At 42.7% G+C, this 21,000-nt stretch overlaps 1 protein-coding gene across 1 annotated transcript in view; it reads left to right on the top strand.

Moving 5' to 3' along the window:
- The window catches only part of OXSR1 (oxidative stress responsive kinase 1), an 85,863-nt gene extending 65,324 nt beyond the window's left edge, over positions 1-20,539 (top strand). Inside the window, exons 8-18 of the mRNA XM_033072813.2 lie at positions 2,220-2,353; positions 4,101-4,149; positions 6,638-6,703; positions 6,936-7,058; positions 11,572-11,607; positions 13,243-13,434; positions 14,828-14,904; positions 15,766-15,818; positions 16,135-16,203; positions 17,029-17,093; positions 17,887-20,539. Coding sequence (XP_032928704.1) covers positions 2,220-2,353; positions 4,101-4,149; positions 6,638-6,703; positions 6,936-7,058; positions 11,572-11,607; positions 13,243-13,434; positions 14,828-14,904; positions 15,766-15,818; positions 16,135-16,203; positions 17,029-17,093; positions 17,887-17,961 — 939 coding nt within the window. The 3' untranslated portion in view covers positions 17,962-20,539. The remainder of the gene's footprint in view (positions 1-2,219; positions 2,354-4,100; positions 4,150-6,637; positions 6,704-6,935; positions 7,059-11,571; positions 11,608-13,242; positions 13,435-14,827; positions 14,905-15,765; positions 15,819-16,134; positions 16,204-17,028; positions 17,094-17,886) is intronic.
- The last annotated feature ends 461 nt before the right edge of the window (positions 20,540-21,000 follow it).

Consider the following 21,000-nt stretch of genomic DNA (forward strand, 5'->3'; position numbering starts at 1 on the left):
CAGACATACTCTCCATACCTCTCATGTTACCAGAATCTGAAATAATGTTTAATTTTGTTTAACACTGACAATCCTGTCAATCTCTGACCCAGTTCAAAGTACCTCATCAGTATGAAACTGTGGTACTGGCGACAATAATATTTTATTAAGGTTGAAATTAAAGACATGTTCGTATTTAAACCTCAACACATCAAAATTCTTTTTCAATTATCTTGAACCTTAGATCACTTTAGAAATTTGGCTAACTCAGTCTCTTGACTGCTGAACCAGGAGCTGCTTCTAACATGCTGCTGTTTCAGAGGGAGGGTACCTCTCAAAGTTAGGAGTTGACACCCATCAGTTGAGGTCTGAAGCATCCTGTCCCACTAAGCTTTGAGATATTTTTCCTTATTTCCTTTGTGATATCTGATGAGGCCCAGTCTCAATCACAAAACTTTAAGCCCCTTTGGCCTCCCCTCTTGAAGGCCACTTTGGTTCTTTTCCTGGGATGTGTGGTCCTTTGGAACAAACACAAGAATGTGGAGAGCCTGTTCTACTCTCAAGGCTCATGGTTAGAGCAGGGAGCTGGGATATGAGGCCTGTGGGTGTCAAGTCCCTCTGTTGTTGGCACTGGGAGGGTGATGTTTGACACAGGCAGGTAGTGATAGACAAAGGGGAGTGGCTGAAAAGAGAGATTTAGATTACATGTGAGTAAGGAATTCCTTACTGTGAGGGTGGTGAGGCACTGGAACATGTTAGCAGAGAAGCTGTGGGTGCCACATCCCTGGAAGTGTTCAAGGCTGGGTGGGAATTGGAGCAACCCGGGCTAGTGGAAGGTGTCCTTGTGTGTGGCAGGGGGATTGGAATTCAATGAGTTTAAGGTCACTTCCAACCCAAACCATTCAGTGACACTGTGAGCAAGCTCCCATTTTTTAAGTCTTCACTGCTGAAGTGCTGTGGGAGTTGGGTGTCACTTCTTCAGGGCCTGGGTGCATCCCCTCCCACACCACAATTACAATGGCATTTGGAAATCCAGCTGCTCCTAACTCAGACACATTCATGCCAAATGGATGGGCTCTGCACAGGTTTAACTCTTGTAGAACAGAATTACTTTTAAGAATTGTCATCTATGTGCAGAGCCTGTTGAGAGGCTGAGTAGTTCAGAAATGCCATTAAACTTCCTACAGTACCAGTGGCTGTGACAGAGCAGAGAGCAGTTCAGGGACAAGTGCTGCTGATTTCCATGCTGCTGGTTTCATTGATACTTGCTCCTGGGCTGTGATTATTGGTAGCATTTTGCAGCAGCTTCTGCAAGTTGTAATTCTATTTATTGTGGTTTGAATGCACAGGATGAAGCTTTGAATACCAACATCATCTGTTTAGTATCAACAGCACCTACTTAGTGCTGTCATATGCTAGCTAGAATTGAGTCCCCATTTCTGTGAGGTTTGGGTTCCAGTCATGCAGCCTGCAAGAAGACTTCTCTATTTTATTTATTGAATGTAATTGTATTGCACTGCAGATTAATTTTGTTAGGCAGCAAAATTACTCATGCATTAAGTGACCCTTCAAGGAGTGGGGAAGAAAGCAGGGAATTCTGTCATGAGCTGTATAATTTCAGCTAGATTGATGGGCTTTTGCTGCCCTAAGCAATATAGCTGTTGAAAGCTATTTAAATGTGCTATGTGCTGCTTCCTTTTCTAAAAATAGGTGTTCATCTGTATGTAGGTGACAAGTGGAAATGGAAATGAGTAATTTTCTCCTTTCCTTCAGAATATTTAAGTGATGTGAGGGAAAGAACTAGTTTGGTTTGATGGGTGCTTATGTGAGGAATGTCTTCACCTGCTGTCACATTGGTACATGGAAGTGAACTTGTAGATTTTTTTCATGTTCCCCCTCTGTCTGTAATTTGATTTCTAGCTAAGAAATACCTCAGGGAGGTACATTGAATCAAAAGCCTTGAACAACTGCTCATCTCAAATGAGGAAAACTGGTAGAAGTTCTGCTCTGCTTGTGCTTTTAATCCCCTAAAACAGACCTGAAAACAAATTCTAGCCTTGAGTTTGGCCCATAAACTGCAGTGTGGACCAAAGGTGGGATGGAAAGCAGTAACTTAAATTGTGGGTCTTTGTTGTCAACAGATGCTTGATGAAAGTGCTTGTCTAAAATACATTTTCCTGAGATCTGTCTCTAACACAGCCCAAGGAAAACCTCACTGCCAATAGCAATAATTATTTCAGGTTTTAATGCTGACACTACAAAACGATCCTCCATCTTTGGAAACTGGTGTGCAAGATAAGGAGATGCTGAAGAAATATGGGAAATCATTTAGGAAGATGATTTCATCGTGCCTACAGAAAGACCCTGAAAAAAGGTAAGAATGGATCACACCAACATAAATTCGAACAAATATGCAAACAAAAAACCCAAACCCAAACTCACAAACATCATTATGTTCCCTATTTTTTGAAGTTGCTATGCTCTGCCCCTTCAACCTTTCAGTCACAAGGAACACAGCAATCTTGCTGTGTGGCAACAAATTCTCTTGGCTGTCCTTATTTTTATGGATAAATGTCTGGCACTGTGCCTGGCTAGGGCACACATTTTCCATTTGGGTTAATGAGAGTGCATCCCAGTCCACTGCCTGGGTAGGGCCATCCTCCCTTGGCCACCTCCAGCAGGTGACTTCAGTTCATGTTTTGTTCCCAGTCAAAACTGCTTTGTGTTCATAAATCAGAAATTGCAGGTTGGGAAATGTGTTTACTTGCACAACTACATAAATAAACTTTTAGAAATTTGCCAGTGCAAAGAAGGCTTTCAGTGTAGTTTTGACTTGTTTAATTATATGTAATACTTGGTTTGGATGGGAAATCAGGAAAAACAGTGGTAAATTTTACCAACATATTTTCATCAATACAAGTGACCTGATGACACTTTCAGCCTTCCTTGAGCAGTATCTTGACTACTCAGTGACGTAGGAAATATTACCAAGGGGATGGTGTGCGTGCTGTGCCATTTTTAATACCTCTTAGGTTGTTTTTTTTCTTTCCTCCTCAGTAAGCAGACTAAATTCTGGAAAGGAAAAAGTGCTTTCATAAAATAATAATAATGAAGACATTTTTCAGTTCCCTCTTGTGTCAGATCCAGGAACACAAGCTTCTCACGCACTGTGCAATGAGTCTCTTCTAACAAGCATTACACTTGAAATGCTTAATGAATCCAGTGCTTGATAAAAGTTGGGAGCTGGATTTTTTTTTTCCCAGCATGACATTTGTTCACCTTTCTAAAGCATATCCTATCCTTGCAGGTTAGGATGTGTGCTGATCAGATTATGTATAATCACTGAATTGTGGCACACCTCTCTCCTCAAACACTTCTTACAGGCACTGGCATCCTCCTGACTCATATTGCATGGGAAGAGAATTTAGTGCAATTGCTTTTTCAGTTCTAAGGTGGATGCCTTTTGTTGTGGTGAAATAAACCCTGTGATGATTTGCAAGTCCCTGATTAAACTCTGTTACTATTTAAGCACTGTTTGAAGTGTGCAAAATGCTCTAAGCTGCCACTTTGTCATGTAGGATTGAGTTTTTGGCAAATTCCTCCCAAATCCACCAAGGGATGGCTCTCATTTTCCAATATTTATTCTGAAGTCTGACTTAAAAGGGAAAATAGTTTGTACTTGTTCATGTTTAGACCAAGATTGATCATCCTGCCTGTGTTTAACAGAATTAATTACACACATTTAATCAGGTTTCTCTGAAATAACTGTTACTTGCACAGGGTGAGTGCTGCACTCCAGTGATGATTGTATGGTTTCCATTTTGAGCAAATTTTTTGTGATCCTGTTATCTAAGAGTCTCAAGTTCAGCATCAAAATAGGAGAAATTCTCCCCACCAGTCTATTCATTGCTTTTGAACAGAATAGGCCTTGTTCAGAATACACTGAGTAATTTAAAAGATTGCTGGTGTAAAATTTACTTGGAATACATTAATTTTAGGGGAATTATACAGGAGAAGCTGATGCCCTCACAAGATGCCAACAAGCTGCAGCAGCCTGGAAGACCCTTGGGTTGAAAGAGAGCATTTATAATTGTCTTTTCTGCATCTGTTTTTATTGACAGACCAACAGCAGCAGAACTCCTAAGACACAAATTTTTCACAAAAGCAAAGGTAAGAAAACACTTCCTAAACTGATGTGTGGAAAGGACTTTTCAGAAGCATAATAGGTGTTGGGTGACAGCTTTACTGGTAGGAGTGTGGGCTCTTTCACTTGGAGCCAGCAGAGCTGAGTGAGTTGAATGGGTCTTTGTGAAGGAGCAGAATAAAATCCCCTTTCTGTATTTCTTGTGTATGCTGTTGTTAACAGAAATTATCTAGGAATTCTTGAGCATTTAAATGTCTTTCAGTGCCTTTTGGGTTTGTTCTTCCTTTGTAGTGGTGCCATCCTTGCTGCCTGTCCAACCATAAAGGTCTCTGCTGCAGCAAGTGTCACTTAGATTTTGGTAAACTCCATCATCAGTCTGTGTGCTAGGGGCTGAATGAGGCCCACTGTGCAAGAGCTACCTAAAGATATTTCATCCTGTGATACAAAACAGTGGGAAACTCCCAATTCTAGCCTTGGAGTGAGCTGCCAGGGAGCATTATGTAATTACTGCCTGGAGATTAGTGCATATGCAGCAAGGTCTTACTGCAGGAGACAGACAGAGTAACACAGGGCAGGATTTGCATTTCCATGGCCATGGGGAATGTTTTCTGTTTGCTTATTTTTTTTTTGTGATCAAAGTGCACAAGATTTATAGCAGAATGCAGATTACACTGTCAAAAGGAGACTGCATACTTGGCATAGCACAGCAGCATCACCAATTAATCAGTAGTTTTCAACTCCCAGATTAAGGTGCTTAAATGGAATTGGCCACAGCAGATGCCTGTACAGGAGCTGGATGCCCTGTTAAAGCTGACAGAAATCTTAACAGGTGCAAACCAGGGGCAGTTGCCCTTTGTCTTCATGAAGAGAAGTGCAGGGGCAAGTGCTGATCTCTTTGACCAGTGACAGGACCCGAGGGAATGGCCCAAAGCTGTGTCAGGGGATGTTTAGTTTGGATATTAGGGAAAGGTTCTTCCCTCAGAGGGAGGTGGGGCACTGAACAGGCTCCCCAGGAAATGGTCACAACCTCAAGGCTGCCAGAGCTCCAGGAGCATTTGGGCAACACTCTCAGGTGGGATTGTTGGGGTGTCCTGTGCAGGGCCAGGAGCTGATTTGATCCTTGTGGGTCCCTTCTGACTCAGGGTATTGTGTGATTTGAAATTCTGTGAAATAGGGAAGTTTAGAGGGTGATCCAGTTGATGAAATGCAGAATTTTGTTTTAGGGCAAGTTTAATTGATACCTGGGCTCTTGACAGCATTAACTGGGGTTTCACTGTCCATAGTGGGATTTTAGGCAGCTGATTAATTTGCATCTGTATGCAGGATGTCCAGAGTGACAAGATGGTTTACACATTGCTGACCTTTCTCCTTTTGCTTCTGCAAGTTCTGGTTCATGTTACACTTCATTGTGTGTTAAATCTCCTTGGTGCTTTCATTAAGCTGCTGGAGAGTAACATATTAGCATGGGTGGTGATAGAAAATTAACATTATTGTAAACGAGGCCATACTTAACCCAGCCTCTGAAGTGCAAACGTGTGCCACTTCACACTTGGGGTTAAATTACTGTCACACATCAGCTACTGCCAAACTGACAGCTGCAACTTGAGGGCTGAAGAGTGAGACTTCTATACATCTATATTGAGTCATATATTTAAATACCATCTAGGCTATGCAAAAGTATGGTTTGATAGTGCTGGGAGCCACTTATCAGGAATGACAGAGTGTGTCCTGAGACTCTCCATCCTGCTATCCTGGGGGAGTTCTGGGAGCTCTGTGTGGGCAGGGACAGCAGAGCTTTCCAATTGCACTGCTGTGGTGTGGAACACCCAGCCAAGGGCCAGGCTGCTGGCCTGGACTGCCCTGCTTCCCCTGACCCCACAGTTCAGCAGTGAGGAAATTGTGTTCTCAGGAGCCCACATTTGCTGAAGAGGACATTTAATGCAATGAAGTATCACAGCAGTTCCTCAATATCCAGTCTGTTGTGATCACTGCATTTACTTCTTCTCTAAACATAAATGCTGTACATTTTTTCAGCCACTTTAAATCTTGCTGCCCCAATTCCTGTTTACTCCAGCACTGCATCCCAATCCGTCTGAGGTTTGCCTTTGACAGTTGGACAGGCATAAATTTAGGAGTAAGATAAAGCAAAGGGGTTGCATCCAGGTGGTGGAGTATCTGCAAGTGGAAGAATGCCAAATGCCTCAGCAGGGTACCAGAAACTGCAGTATAATGTGTGTATTTCCAAATAAACCAGAATAATATCCTGCTCCTCAGTTGTTAATTCCATCTCACTTTGCATAAGGAGAGTGCCATTGTTAACTAAGAAGGTGTTTAGATGAAACATCACATCCTGCAGCCCAGAGTGGGGGAGTGGTTAATATCCTTGGGAGAATAGGGATGAAACATGTAAACCACTTTTGCTAGAAACAGCTGAACAATTCCTTTATCAGAGACAGTGAAGGCATCAAAGGACATTTTCAGCAATGCAAATGTTTGGTTTTTTTTTCTTTGCAGAATAAAGAGTTTTTACAAGAGAAGATGTTACAGAGAGCACCAACAATCACTGAAAGATCCAAAAAGGTACTGAAAACCTCCTGGGCTCTTGCTGTTAGACTTGTACTATTTTTTGTGCTTGCATTCACATTAATTCCTACAGTACAGCTTTTTCTAGGTAGAGCTATTCATTTCAATAAAATAATGAGGTACCATGTCAGGTGATGCAAACTGAAGATGTTCTGGTGCTATTTATTCTAAAATCAGCTGTAGAAACTGTTTGGTTGAGGTTTAAATTCTGTGTCCTTGTGCTGAGCAGGTCCGGAGGGTCCCAGGCTCCAGCGGGCGTCTTCACAAAACTGAAGATGGTGGCTGGGAATGGAGTGATGATGAGCTTGATGAAGAAAGTGAAGAAGGCAGAGCAGCAATTTCACAGCTCAGGGTGGGTCCTCAAACACCACTGTCTGTTTTGTTTTCCAATTTGTGGTAGGTCTAAAAGTATTTGGGAAGCACATGGCTTTAAGCATGATACAGAGCAAGCTGTAATCCCTTCCTCAAGTTGGGAGCTGAAGCAAAGAAAGCAGACTGCAGGGTGAAGAAATTGTATTGATCTTTTCTGTCATTGTGGTGGGGCACAGCTGCTCTCATTCAGGGATGTTCAGCATAATTGGAAATGTTAATTCAGACAGCCTGCTTCCAGCTCAGCATACTAATTCACTGCAGCTAGGATATTCCCTTTAAGGGTGCTGACTGCTTGAGATGCTTTCTTCTGGAAATGTCAGGAGAGGTTTTATCCTGCTGCCCTCTCCAGGATGGAGCTGAAATCAATAGGGCTTGTTCATATGGCTGGTGCCTGAAACGTGCACAGCCTGGTTCTGCCCCCCCAGTTATATTGAAATCAATTAATCCTGGTAGGAAACTGCACAGCATCTCAGAAGTCACAGGAGTGATTAGTCTTGTGCTTGAAAATCCTCAAGAAAACATCACTTTGCCCTCTCCCAACACATATACCCCCCCACAACAACTCAGGAGTAAAGCATAATGATCAGCTGAAAGCTTACAATGAATTTTCAGGTTGTTTCCCCCAGCAGTCACCTGCGTGGGTTTGGTCTATAATGGTTTGGTTGGTCCCTTTTCACTACAGCAGGTGGCTGGGAGTGGACTGTGTTTTAATCATCCTCTAATTGAATTAGTGAGACAGTGAATGATTTTTAGAAGCAGCTTTTCAGTATGAAAGGGAAAAAAAGAAGTATTGGTTTGAAGCATTTATCCCTTTACAACTTCTCTCATTTCTCTTTCATTAGTCTGGCTTCTGTTGCTGTTGTGAATAAGACATTTAAATATTAAATGCAAGATTTTGCATCTTTTCAGCATCTTTTGAAATGCTTGGGTTTTTAAAAGCCACTTGATACAGTAAATGCATTATTTGTGACAGCAACTCTTGTGAATTCTTAAAGAGCTTATTGTGTCCAGCTTCATGTTATAAGTGATCAAGGAAAATCTCTTGGTACCAGGTGGCTACTACTGAAATTCTTTGATGCTTTTTAAGCTGAATTCTTCTAAATTCCTTTTGTAGGAATACAAAATATTATCAAATTTTAGGAGGCAATATTGTAAAATACCCCAATTCTGTTCCAGAGATTATTTGGAAGTTGTATCTTGTCTCAAAGCTCAGGGTACCATGACTTAACACTGTTTACAGTGTTTTGAACAGTACTTTTTTCATTCCTCTCAGGCAGGAAAAAGCAGATTGACACACATGTTTACAAGCTCCTTTCCAAGACAGTTTTTTTTCTTGATGCTTTGTATATTTTCCTTGTACTGTTGCCTGTCCTGATTGCTCTCATTTGGGCTGTGCTTGGCCCTTACTTGTAGATCTCCCATTCAGCAAACCTTTAGGAAGGGTGTTGGAGTAGCAGGTCTTAAATCAGTTATCTCCCTGTAGATGTGTGTTCTCATTTTGGATGCACCCCATGTGTAACAGAGCACTCTGGGGCACCTGTGTGTTGCAGGAAGGGCACTTTGGCACCTCAGACCTCACTACTTGATTCCTGAATTTGATTCCTTTTCAAGCATTCCTAACACTTGTATCCAAACTGCCAACTTTTGCCATGAATATGCTGATGTTACTGAGGGTTAGTGTTTATCCTGTGGTTTTGGTCATATTTCAAACACCCCTATCTGTAAATCCCTCTGCAATTTTAACAGAGTTGTTGGGTAGAATCACTTGTGTTAAATAGGTGGCACCTTTTTTTTCAGTGGGGGTGGAGAAGAGGATTTTTAAAGGTCCTTTCCAACCCAAACCATTTTGTGATTCTGTGATTCCATCTGTACCTGCATTTTACTGCTGTCAGCAACAAAGTAAAAGGAGACCCTGCAGATTGACTTAATGTGCCAAAATACTGAGGTATTAACCTGCATAAAATCATCTAAATAAACAAAAAGTGTTGGTGTTTTTTAACTTGTTTCTACTTTACAGGAAAAGAAGGGTGAATTTAATATGTGCAAACCTGTATTTTACAAGTCTCTTCCTAGGACTGCACCTGAAAGTGGGCAAATATTTATTATACTCAGAGCCAGAAATAGCTCTTCAATTCACTGAATATGGTGACTTGCTGGGTCAACATTACCTTTGTGATATAAAGACCTTCTGAACTTCCTCTCTGCATTTAAAACTTTTAATTCAAATTGAAGCAGTTGAGCTCTGTGAACTTTTAAATTAGGCACCTTCTGTTACCCAATAAATCTGAGTTGTGTGGTCGTATTTTACTGTTTACTCACATCACTTTTCATTACACAAGCAAAATTAGTTAGAACTAGTCCCCCAAGTCATCCTATTTGTGCCTTAGGTAAATATTTTTTAATGTTTGTCCTGTTTTCTTTCTGTCTATCTGTTTCATAAATTCATAGAATGGCTAAGATTGGAAAAGACCTCCAGGATTGTTGGGTCCAACTGAGAGCCCAGAACCACTGTGTTCACCACTAAACCCTGTTCCCAAATGCACCCCCTTGTGTTTCCTGAACACCAACAGAGATGGTGACTCTACCACTTCCCTGGGCACCCTTTCAGTGAAGAAACCTTTTCTAATATCCAATCTAAACCTCCCCTGGTGCAACTTGAAGCGATTTCTTCTTTTCAGTTGTTACCTGGGAAAATCCCCATCTAGCTGCACCTCCCTGTCAGGGAGTTGTGGTGTGAGGTCTCTCCTGAACATCCTTATCTCCAGGCTGAGCCTCCCCACCTCTCTCAGCTGTTCCCAGAGCCATTCCCAGCTCTGTTGCCCCTCTCTGGACTCGTTCCAGCCCCTCAGTGTCTGGTAGTGAGGGGCCCAAAACTGAACACAGCACTCAGGGTGCCTCAGCAGTGCTGAATCCAAGGGACAATCACTGCCCTGCTCCTGCTGGCCACACTATTCCTGATACAGCCCAGGTGCCATTGGCCTCCTTGGCCACCTGGGCACTTGCTGGCTCATATTCAGCTGGCTCTCACCACTTCTGTGTGACATTTGTCTGGATCAGTTGTCAGCTGAGGGGCAGGGCCAGTGTTTCCATACTCATCTGTACAGTGCTTAGCACACTGATCTTTCTGACAAGCTCCTTTTATGTAATTCCTTGAGGCATCCAGGTACTCTTGGATGTGAGCTTTGTTCCTGGAAGAGCACTGCAGCAGCTGTGGCCTGCAGGTGTGGAGCAGGGCTGTTTCTCTCAGAGCAATGCCATGGTTTTCATCCCACATGCTAACTGTGTCAAGTGAAGGCTGAGCACACTGAGATGGATTTCAGGCTTTGCCTTTCTGCCTGTGTGACTTTTTCCCTGACACTGCCTATACACAGTCATGCTGAGGGAACTGTTCCTTCCCCACTGTCCAGAGATCTTTCTGAAAGTTGCTGTTTTGAGAGTAAGACTTCTTAACCTTTTCTCACAAGAAGCCTCTGAGTCATATGTTAAATTGCTCTGATCTGCACTCATTAAGGTAGTGGCCTCAATTAGTGGAGAAACTCTTTGAATAGAGGCATGATGAGCCTTAATGTTCTGCTGTCCAGCTTGTGCTGTCCAAAGAGCAACCTGTTAAACCATTATGTGGAGAAACAACAGGTTTGTTTGGTTTTTTTTTTATTCCCAGGATGGACCAAACCATCCCACCTATCTCCACATAGGAACTGCTCTTGTTTGGAAGTCAAAGTTCCAAGCTCTCTTAAATGCAGGGCTTTTCAGGAATACTTGGCAATTCCTCCCTGCTCATGTGAGACAGCTAGTGCAGTGTTATCTTTGTTTTACTGATAAGCAATAGTTGGTCACGTTGCTTTGCCTGCACTTTCCCCTTTGTTTCACTGGTGTCTTTGTTTCACTGTTGTGTGTGCACCTACCTGCAGTTCTCTGCTTTCTCTCACAGAAGGCACAGCACAATGCAGGGTCCAAGGGCAGGGACAGCAGGCCAGGGATTTCCTTCTAAAAAACAGCATAAGCAAGGCTGATTCCCCCCTTCCCACCCTACAAAGATTCTGTATGCTTTAAGCCAGGTTTAGAAACTGCCTCCCTAAGTGAAACTTGTTTTTCTAGCAGAATTCTGCTGGGCAGATCTTTGTGTATCTTTTTCTACCAGACTTGAATAGCTTAAAATGGATTTTCCCATCTTGATGCTTAAGTCATTTGATCCAATCTGAGTGATCTTCATGAATCCTGGATTTTGCAAATGAGTAACAGTGATGGCAACTTAGGGTATTGTGTGCCACTGTGGAAATAATGGCTGCAAGTTCTGACATGTGACTGTGTTTCTGGGTGGTACAATATGACAGCAAATTGTGTGGTGTCCCTTTTATCATGCATCTTAATTCACATGTGGGACTTCAAACAATTATGTAGGTTTCTCATGTTGAGTATAGTTCTGACAAGTCCTCCTAGTCAGTAAGCTTCATTGTGGTCTAGGCAATGACATCTTTTTCTCTCTTTTTTAGTCTCCCAGAGTGAAAGAACCTGTACAGAATTCTGAGGTGAGTTATAATTGCAAATGGCTTCTTGAAAAAATGACTCCTAGTTACTGCTGTTGTTTTAAGTAACATGCTTGATTAGCCTTTGAGGGCAATGCTGTGTGAAGTGGAAGGCAGTATCTAGCTCTGTTTGAAGAGCTCAGAATCCTTGACTGTGTAATGCCAAGAGCTCTTCTTGAGGTAAGTTTGTTGTGTGTCTTGTCAGCTTGCTGTGGCAAAAGTCTGTTTGTTGCAAGGTAATGAATTGGTCACAAGAATAATCTAGCAAAACAACTGTCTTATTTCCTTAAAAAAAAAAAACCCAAACTATACAAACCCAACAGAACACAACCTTAGGATGTCTGGTTTGCATTGTCTAGTTCTTTGGTTTGGAACCTGTGCTCAGAATTGTGAAAAATTCTGTAGTAGTGTTTGATAGCAAACACAACTTCAGTTGCAATTTATCATCTTTCTTCAGTTCTGAACTGTTTCTTCCATTAGGAATATTAGTATGTCTCATCTTTCAGTGGTAGGTACAGCTTATCTTCCAGAGACTGTTATGTCTGTCTTTTCCCTACCTGTGTTGAAAGATAAACAGAGCTGTCTCCTAGAAATTTGTCTTGGGTTGGGCTGTCCTGTTCTTCATTTGTTTCCAAGAAGTGTTTATAAAGGGAGATTTTGAGAAAGATTACAGTTCTGGCACTGAAATTTGACATAAATTCTAAATCTAAAAAAAAAAAAACAAAACACAAAACAAACAAAAAAAAAACCAAACTGAAAACCAGAATCCCTTTGGGATGAATTTTCCCATTGGAGGTCTCCTGTCCAGGTTTCCAGCATTGAAGGTATTTTATATTTCCTACAACCTGTCAGGGTAAGCTGGAGGGCACACTGAAGTGCCATCAAGCTGACATTCTTTGGGTTCTGTGCCAAAATTGGTTTCTCTGTACTGAATAACCAGAGGTAAAAAGAGATCAAACTTCCACTTAGCTTTTTTTTCCCACCCTCAAATTCATTTCAGCTGAGGTTTTTTTTTTTTGTTGTTGGTTGGTTGGTTTCATTTTTTTGCAAGAGATCAAAGTCCAATCCTAAATCTTCTCTAGTGTGATTTAAAGAACTCTGAATTCACTTTCCATTGATACCCACATTGCTCTGACATTTGCTTGGTCAAAGGCTCAGCTGACAGCTGAGTTATCTCACTGCTTTGCTGGGTTTTGTTCTGTGAAAGGAACTATAAGTCAAAGTAGGGCTGCTCTGCTCTGAGTTCATGGCTGCCTGGAAATATAAGTAGGACTCAGGTTCCAGGAAAGAGGGGGACTGAGGGATAGGGTGCTCCAATCCCAGCTGGATATCTGTGTGCATACAGCCTTGCCACAGAATGTAATTTTTGTCCCAGATCCACAGCCATGCTGGTATCTTGGTTTACTGATGAGTAAAACTTGAATGTGTCAGGACAGAATGGGTCCCTGGACATAAGGGCACATTAAACCCCTCAACACCAACTTGGGATCAGCATTAATGTCCTGGAGGTCTGGGAATGCCCTTGGCACTGAGCTTCTCTAAGTGATTTACGTGGCAGACAAGCACTTCTGGGAAAGCTGGTGCTTGAATCAGAAATCTTGAGTTCCTTTTCTCACTAAAACTCCTTTTTGCTTGCAGCTGTTTCCATCAGCTGAGCCTCCAGGTTCTTCACTCAGTGCTCCAGCACAGGCACCTACTGAACTACCTCAGGCTGCAGGACAAGCACCTGCACAACCTCCAACTGCTGTACCTCCACCCAGCCAGGCTCCTCCAGCAGCCCCAGCAGCAGCAGCAGCCCCAGCAGCAGCAGCAGCCCCAGCAGCAGCCCAGGTAAGAGCAGACACCCTTCCTGCCAGCTTTTTTGCCCTTAGGTGTTCTATTCCAGATGTGCTAGAGCAGTCTGAAACAGTGGAAGTTTGATATGCTCTTGGTGAGATCAAAATAGCTTTAAGGCCAATATTTAATCCCTCAATTTTCTGCAGCAGTTAAAACAGCAGCAGCAGTGAGGGCTGAAGCAATGTTGGTGTCAGTGACACCTGGGATATGTACTAGCACATTATCTGCCACCAGTGGCCAGTACCTTATTTATTGGTAGCTTGTCTTAAGGTGAACTTCATGAACTCATGGCAGTGTGTTCTTCCCTATAGCTCTTAGTATCAATATGCTCTATTTTATAGCTCTACATATGTTCTTCCTCACAGCTCTGTCAGTGTTTTATTCTTTATGGCTCTCCTCTGGTTCTTGTTGCTCACTGGTTACTGTTTTGCAGAGCTCTGGGCTTCTCCATGAACCCTTGTTTGTTTTCACTGACCTGGTGGTTTTTCAGCTTCAACAGAAACCAGGTTGTAATCAGAAGCCCTGAGCTGCATTGCTGGGCCAAAAGCACCTTGGAGTAAAATGCTGGTCTTAAACAGGGGGTTATTCTCTTTTTCTCTTTTTCTCTTGTGGAAAAAAACCCCCAAGTAATCTAGATGAAAAACACTTGGTCAAGACTTCTGTGCTTAAATTATCAGCTTGGTGTTGTCTGTCATGTCCCTGCAGGTGTAAAACCCTTGCTCAGCATGGGTAGTACAAGTGACTGACCCATCTCTGATTGATTTGGCTTTTTTTGGTGGCTTAGCTCTGTACTGGAAATATCACAAGTGCAGGGCAACTCCTGAATCCTCCCTACTGGAAATCTGCTGCTAACCAATATGAAATTATTTGATTACACATTCTGATAGTTACTCAGAAGTGATTTAGAATTGAAAATAGGCAGCTATAAAATTGCTGCTAGATGCTCTTAAAGCCTTTGATTTCATGGGAGAAAAAGGGTAACTGAGAGTACATGCTAATCTGCCAATTAAATTTTTCCTTGATGCATTTGTATCAGGTTTTTAAATCAAATGTTTGGTGCAGGGATTAAAACACATGAGGTCTTGAAGCTGTCATTAATATTCAAAAACCTTAAGTTTTAATGCAAAGCAAGTAATCTTTTTATATTTAGCACTTCTGAAGTCTCCTGCCATTTTGGCATTTCTCGAAGTTGTGCAGCTTTTATTTTTTTCAAGGCAATTGCAGAGACCCTCCTGTTAAATGTGAAGTTTTCCTGGTTCATTGATCTGTCACGATTCCAATGATGAGTTAAACATTCACTTGTATCTACAGCTGATCAAGGTTATCTCTTTTAAAAGCAGAGCAAGGAATTGTTAACCTGCTTTAAAATGATTTAATCCTATTGCAGGCCCCACCTGCAGCCCCTGCTGCAGCTCCGGTACAGGGAGATGTGAGAGTCCCCATCAACCTTGTATTAAGGTTAAGGTAAGGACACCAACCTGACCTGTTCTGTTAACATGAGCCTTTGTACAGAGGCCCACTGGCACTCTTCTGTGCCTTTTAATTAATGGGGTGGTGGTTAAGTGTTTGTCAACTTGGATTTATCTGCTCTTCTAAAACTGTGACCTGGAAAAGCAGTTTATCACATCCACTCCAGTTTGGCAAAACCTGTGCATTGAAAGGTTTTGCTGTAAGTGTGAACATTGCTAAACTCTCATGGAGTGGGAATGAGCAATTAGCTGGGTTCCCTAAGAGGATTCAGGGATCCAGGAGTTCTGGCCTTGTGCTAGGTCATCCTAATCTTCATGCATGACTTCAGACTTCAGCCAGTTCTGAGAGTGTGAAGAGCTTTTACTCAGTTCAGAGAGTGGATTCTGCTCTGTGTCACTAGAAACAGGCAGAAAAAAAAAGGATCTTTCTATGCTCGTTACATGCACTGCAGTTTCTAATTAAAAGAACCTGCCTCTCATCTCTAGAGGCATCCTGGTTGCTGGTAGGAATTGGAGTGGGGATTCTGAGCATAATTTCCATAATGTGTGTATCTGCAGCCAGTGAGCACTTCCTCCTCTGGAGCATGTGCTCCAAGGATATCTCTGCTGAGGGATATGAGTTGCTGAGACAGTGGAACAGCATGGCCTTGTACCAGAGAGGTGGCACTCAGCTATCCTGGACTGGCCAGGCTCTCCCAGGTTGGGAGGCACTGTGCTGCTGCCACATGCACAACCAAGTGATGAGTTTGTGCCTTTGAGGGGGTAGAATGCAATGAACTCACAGACTCAATGACAGCACTCTTTTTTGGCCACCATGAAATGGTCTCTTTTATATAAAATTTTCCTCTTTCCACAGGAATTCAAATAAAGAGCTCCATGATATTCGGTTTGAATTCACCCCAGGGAAAGGTGAGCTGGTGGGAAATTCCAATGTGTGAAGGGGAAGTTTTGTAGGTTGGTGTTGTGCTGTTGTGTCTGTCCACACAGTGCCTTCCTAAAGGGCTTGTTGTGGTTGGGCTTGGAGCACTGCTGTAAAACTCATGGATGTGGCTAAAGTGCAGCCCTTCAGTGAATTCACAGCACCTGCTGTGCACCCTGATGTGTCTTTGTAAACAGCACTTCTGCTGTTTGGTTTGTACAAGCTCCTCTGGGTTTCTGTGTGGTGCTTCCACCAGCTGGACAATTTCTGCTCTGTGGTGATGGCTCTTGTCTTTTCCCCCAACAGATACTGCAGATGGTGTGTCTCAGGAGCTCATTTCAGCAGGTCTTGTTGATGGCAGAGATCTGGTAATAGGTAATTACAAATTATTTTTTCTGCTCTAACAATTTAAGTCATTTTCTGCATGTTAAAAATGACCTGAGTAGTGGGTGATAGGAAAATTTCCTCTGGCCTTGATTGTCTATCCCAGTGACCATGCACAACTGCTGTCAATTCTGGTGCCAGTTCTGTGCTGACATGCAGGCAACCCCCAGTTCACAAAAAGATGATTTAGTTGGTAACATTGTGAAGCAAATGTTCCTTGTAATGCAGAATGAAGTCTAATTGATGCATTAGCCAAATCATTATCTGACAGAGATGCATCAAACTGCTGCACAAGCCTGTCCTGCTCACAGGTCCTGTGCAAGAGAGCTCTGGGACTGGAGTCAGCCAGGTGTTTTGGGTTTAATAGGGCTGGGGAAGGAAGTGTGAGCACAAGTTGTATGGGGGGAACAGCTGCCTCAAACAGCAGTTTGTTGAATAAATGTATCCTCCTGTGCAGCAGGTGACTTTGAGCTGTCAGCACTGCCTGTGTACTCCCAACTGCAGCAAGCAAAGCTTTCCTTGTGCACAGGAAAGCTGCTAGTGCAAAATTACTGAATTTCCAGATGCAGTTGGGCATTTATTACTATTGATCCCATCACATCCTGGGAAAAATAGCTACCTCTGAAAGAGTAACAATAACAGTATTTTCACAGTTCAAAACTTTAGTTTAAGTAGACTGAGTCTAATTGAGAACTAAAGCTTTCCTTATCAGTGTAAAAATTGAAAGTTTAAGTAATAGAGGATAATGAGTTTGGGATGGTTTTCTCCAGCCTGTCCTAATATTTGCCCATTTTCTTTGTGTCTGTGTGATTTCAGTTGCAGCTAATTTGCAGAAAATTGTGGAAGAGCCCCAGGCAAACAGATCCATCACTTTCAGACTGGTATTTATTCCTGTTCCCTAATTGATGAAGTTGTCCCTTGCAAGGAGAAGGCATTGCATGTAGATGTCTACTGCAGGCATCTGATGTATGCACTCTAAATCCTCCCTTTCCCAAAGCTCCTTACTGGTTGTATAACTGTAGGCACTGCTTGTGTCCTCTGAGCAGCACCTGGGATAAATAAGCATGAGATGATGTGCTAATTAATATATATAAATGTTGCAAAAGGGTATTTTTGGGGCGTGGGATGTGCACTTGCAGAAATATTTCAAGGCAGGTGGATGGGCTAAGAATTGCTACAGACTCCTTTCTTGGAGGAAGAGAATGAGGGAGGGTCCAGATACATTGTCTCTGAGAAGGAAATGGAGAAATAAAGAAGTAAAAAGGAAAATGAGTGGTGGGCCAAAGAAGAGTCAAACCAGAGTAGAGCAGATGACTCTTTCAGAGGTGGTGAAATTCAGAGGGAGTTACAGTGGCAAAGCAAAGGCATAACCAGGTTATTGTGAGTGAAGGAGTTAAGTGCTCTTATTTTTCACCCCTCCTGTAAGGAGTTTTCACTTGCTTTGCCCCAGTTAATACACAAATAATGTCTGATGGGAGCAGACATTGGCAAAACTTCATAGCTTAAAAAGCAAAAATACAAAAGCAATCTTAACTTTGGGTAGTGTGAGCTGCTGAATACAGTGCAAAGCTGTCCTGTGTCTGCTTCCTCCCCCACCCTGATACACCTGCTCGTGGTTTCTGCTGGAAGGCAGAGTGTGTGTGTTGCTATTTGGATTTCTGTTCCCTGTTTCAGGCATCTGGTGTCGACGGCTCAGAAATTCCGGATGATGGCAAACTTATAGGATTTGCACAGCTCAGCATCAGCTAAACATTGGTCCCAGGAGATGTTTTCCAACAGAGAACCCACATGTGCATATTCGTAATGCTTCTGTTAGCCTAAAAAAAAAAACCACTACTGCCAAAGAATTGAACTACAGCCCCCTTCCTAGAAGCTTTAACATTTTCCTTAATAGGATCACAAACCTTCCTGAAATTACCGATGACGTTTACACCTTTTGTAAACAACTCTCATGTTTTTGTATCTGTCATCTCAAACATGCAGACCCAACACGTCATTGCCTGCATGTTCATTTTATTATTGCCTTACTTTAAAGAAAAATACTACTGAGTACGAAGCAGGGGGTTCCACTGCTCTGATGATCTTGCCTAAGTGTTTGCTTACATGTGGTTTCATTTTTTTTTCACTTGCTATTTTTGCACAAGTTTTAATACTGAACGGAATTTTTTTTGGTTCTTTACCTGCTTCTCCTTCTATCTGAAACACCAATGTACATGTTGTTTGGGTCACCTGGAGTGCTGAGAAATCTGCTTCTCTTTGGCTGTGTGTTTTAAAACTGCTGGTTTGAATGCTTGCACCTGAGAAAGCAAGCAGAGTCTTAACCCACAGGAGGGGGAGCTGCCTTCCCTTGTGTTTGTGTTTTTGAGAAGTTCTTTGAGGTGTTATAAGTCAGCTTCCCTATGTAAACTGCCTTAATTTTTTTTTTCTTTATCATTTTGGTTCTCTCCACATGAGTGCCAGGCATGGCATGAGGGCTGAACCTTTTAATTTACATTCAACAGTCCTTCCTGCTGCTTTCATTCTGCATCTTAGACATAGTCTGTTCTTGAAGCAGACCAGGAAGGCATGGCTGCCTGCAAACTGGTCTTTCAGATGATGAACACAATATCCATGGTCACAGGGACAGCAGATGTGTGTCCCTGTGCCTTTGGAACAGATGCACTTCCAAGTGTCCCTGAAACCCAGTTTGCTCATGCCTGGCTGGCCTCCCACTGTGTTTCCCAGTCCTTTGCAAGCTGGTACCCGTGGAACCATCCCTGTTGTGTTTTACAGCAATAAAGAATCACCAGTAGAGTGGCTGTACTGGGCAAAAGCGGGCACTGGGTTTGTCCCTCCTGCACTCAATCCCTTGGGTCGTGGGGCTGCGCGCCAGCCCAAGCCTCGACGTTTGATCAGGATGTCACTGCACCCCTGTCACACACGTATTTAGCTTTTCTTTCCATGTGGTGTTGAAGTTGAGTTTCTACATGAATAATATAAATTATGCTCTGAGTTTGATAAGAGACACTTGTAATGCAATATGTGAATAATAAATGGTGTTGACTTTTTTTTTCCTACTGTTTCACAGTTGGCCTTTGTAACTGCTCTTGGCTCTGGAGTGTTTTCTACACAGAAATTGTAAGTCTGTAATTTAACATGCAGATGGAAATGAGCTTTGTTTCCATCAGACACAAACAATGCAGAAACAGAGTGGAATGACTATGTTCAATTAGGACTTTTGTTCTGTTTGGTTTTTTGTTTGTTTTTTTTTTTAATTTCCAAGTCTTCAGATGAACAATCTGTATTTATATCTTGTTCTCTATGAGCAGCTGTGGAAGCTTCCTGAAATTGTGCATGTTCTTTTTTAACCACCCCTGTTGCTTGTAGCCTCTGGGTGGATTATTGGGTGTGTCCCCATGGGCTGTTTGCAGCTCCATGGCTGGTGAGTGTGAAGGGGAGGGAGAGGAAGATGAGAATTTGAGAGTGAGATCATCCCAGGGTGCTGAGCCGATGCTCTGTAGAACCCAAGTGAGTGCCTGATAGCAGGGAGTTGGTGGTTGCTGGCTTGGCCAAGTGTTTGTTGGCACCATTCCCTGTTACCTGACACAAAGCACTCCCTACAGTGTTCCCCATTGAGCTTGTTGGCTTGGGAAGAGCAGGCTGGCACCTTGATTTTCCCATCACCCTGTGCTCAGTGTGGATGTGCTGGGAGCCTTTAGGATACAGAGACAAGGTAGTTGTGGTACAGTATTATTTTTCCCTCTGCCTGCATGCCCTGGGGACCTCCTCGTTCATTTGTGTACTGGTGCTGAGGAAGGTTAGGACTCAAACTGCTCAAATGGAACAATGCAGCATCTATTTATTGTTATCCCCCATTTTCCCAAAGCCAGGACTTAGAGAGCTTGAGCTCATGCTAACCCAAGGTTCCGTAGTTCTTTAATGGAGAAAATAAGTGAGGAAGAAGCTGATGGGTTCTGCTCTACAGATCTCCAGATCTTTTGGGTAGGGATCCAAAATATTTACTTGGGCTATTACAGTGCTAGACAACTGTCTTTTCTGATGTTGTTCCAGTAAGTGCCAATGCTGTTCATAATTGTTTTCCAGTGTCATTAAGAATTTGGTTTTTGTGCAAATTTCTGATCTGAACCTGGAAGCAGGTGGTAATTTTAAGTTAGTTCCTACTTTTAAGGACAATGCTCTGTTAATGAAAACGGATCCTCTTCACAACTTTGGTGTATTGTAGATTATAATGAAAGATGTAAAATAGTCAGCTTTTTTTCCTTTTTTGGACTTTGTATTTTACTGCATGTGTCTAATTTTTAATCAATAAAGAACAAATTGTCCATTGCCAGGTGTTTGATGCGTGGTTTGCTTGTCACTGGGTTGGATGGTGTGTCTTGAGGAAGGGGTTTGAGTGGTGTCTGTAACCCCTGGGGTGTTTCTGTTTGGGGTGGTGGGAGGTTTGACAGCCCCCATGAAGACTCAGGGGGGAAAGAGAGATAAAGTCCTCGCTGGATGGGAGGTGACCCTGCCCATGCCAGGGGTTTGGAACTGGATGAACTTTAAGGTGCCTTCCAACCCCAAACCATTCCATGAGTGCATCTTTGCAGGTGCTGTGTGCAGAAATGGAGCCAGCAGGGCACTGAGGTTGGTGCCCTGAGAGCTTGTCTCCAGCTGAAAGGTTTGCTCCAAACTCTGCATGTCCTGTGCAGCTGGGAATGAGTTTCCCCTGTCCTGGAATGCCTCAGGATGACACAGGCTGGTGTGAAAGTGGGAGGATTTGTACTCTGACAAGTGGTGAGAGCATGA

This window comes from Catharus ustulatus, chromosome 1, assembly GCF_009819885.2.
Source record: "Catharus ustulatus isolate bCatUst1 chromosome 1, bCatUst1.pri.v2, whole genome shotgun sequence".
In the NCBI taxonomy this organism is placed as follows: domain Eukaryota; kingdom Metazoa; phylum Chordata; class Aves; order Passeriformes; family Turdidae; genus Catharus; species Catharus ustulatus.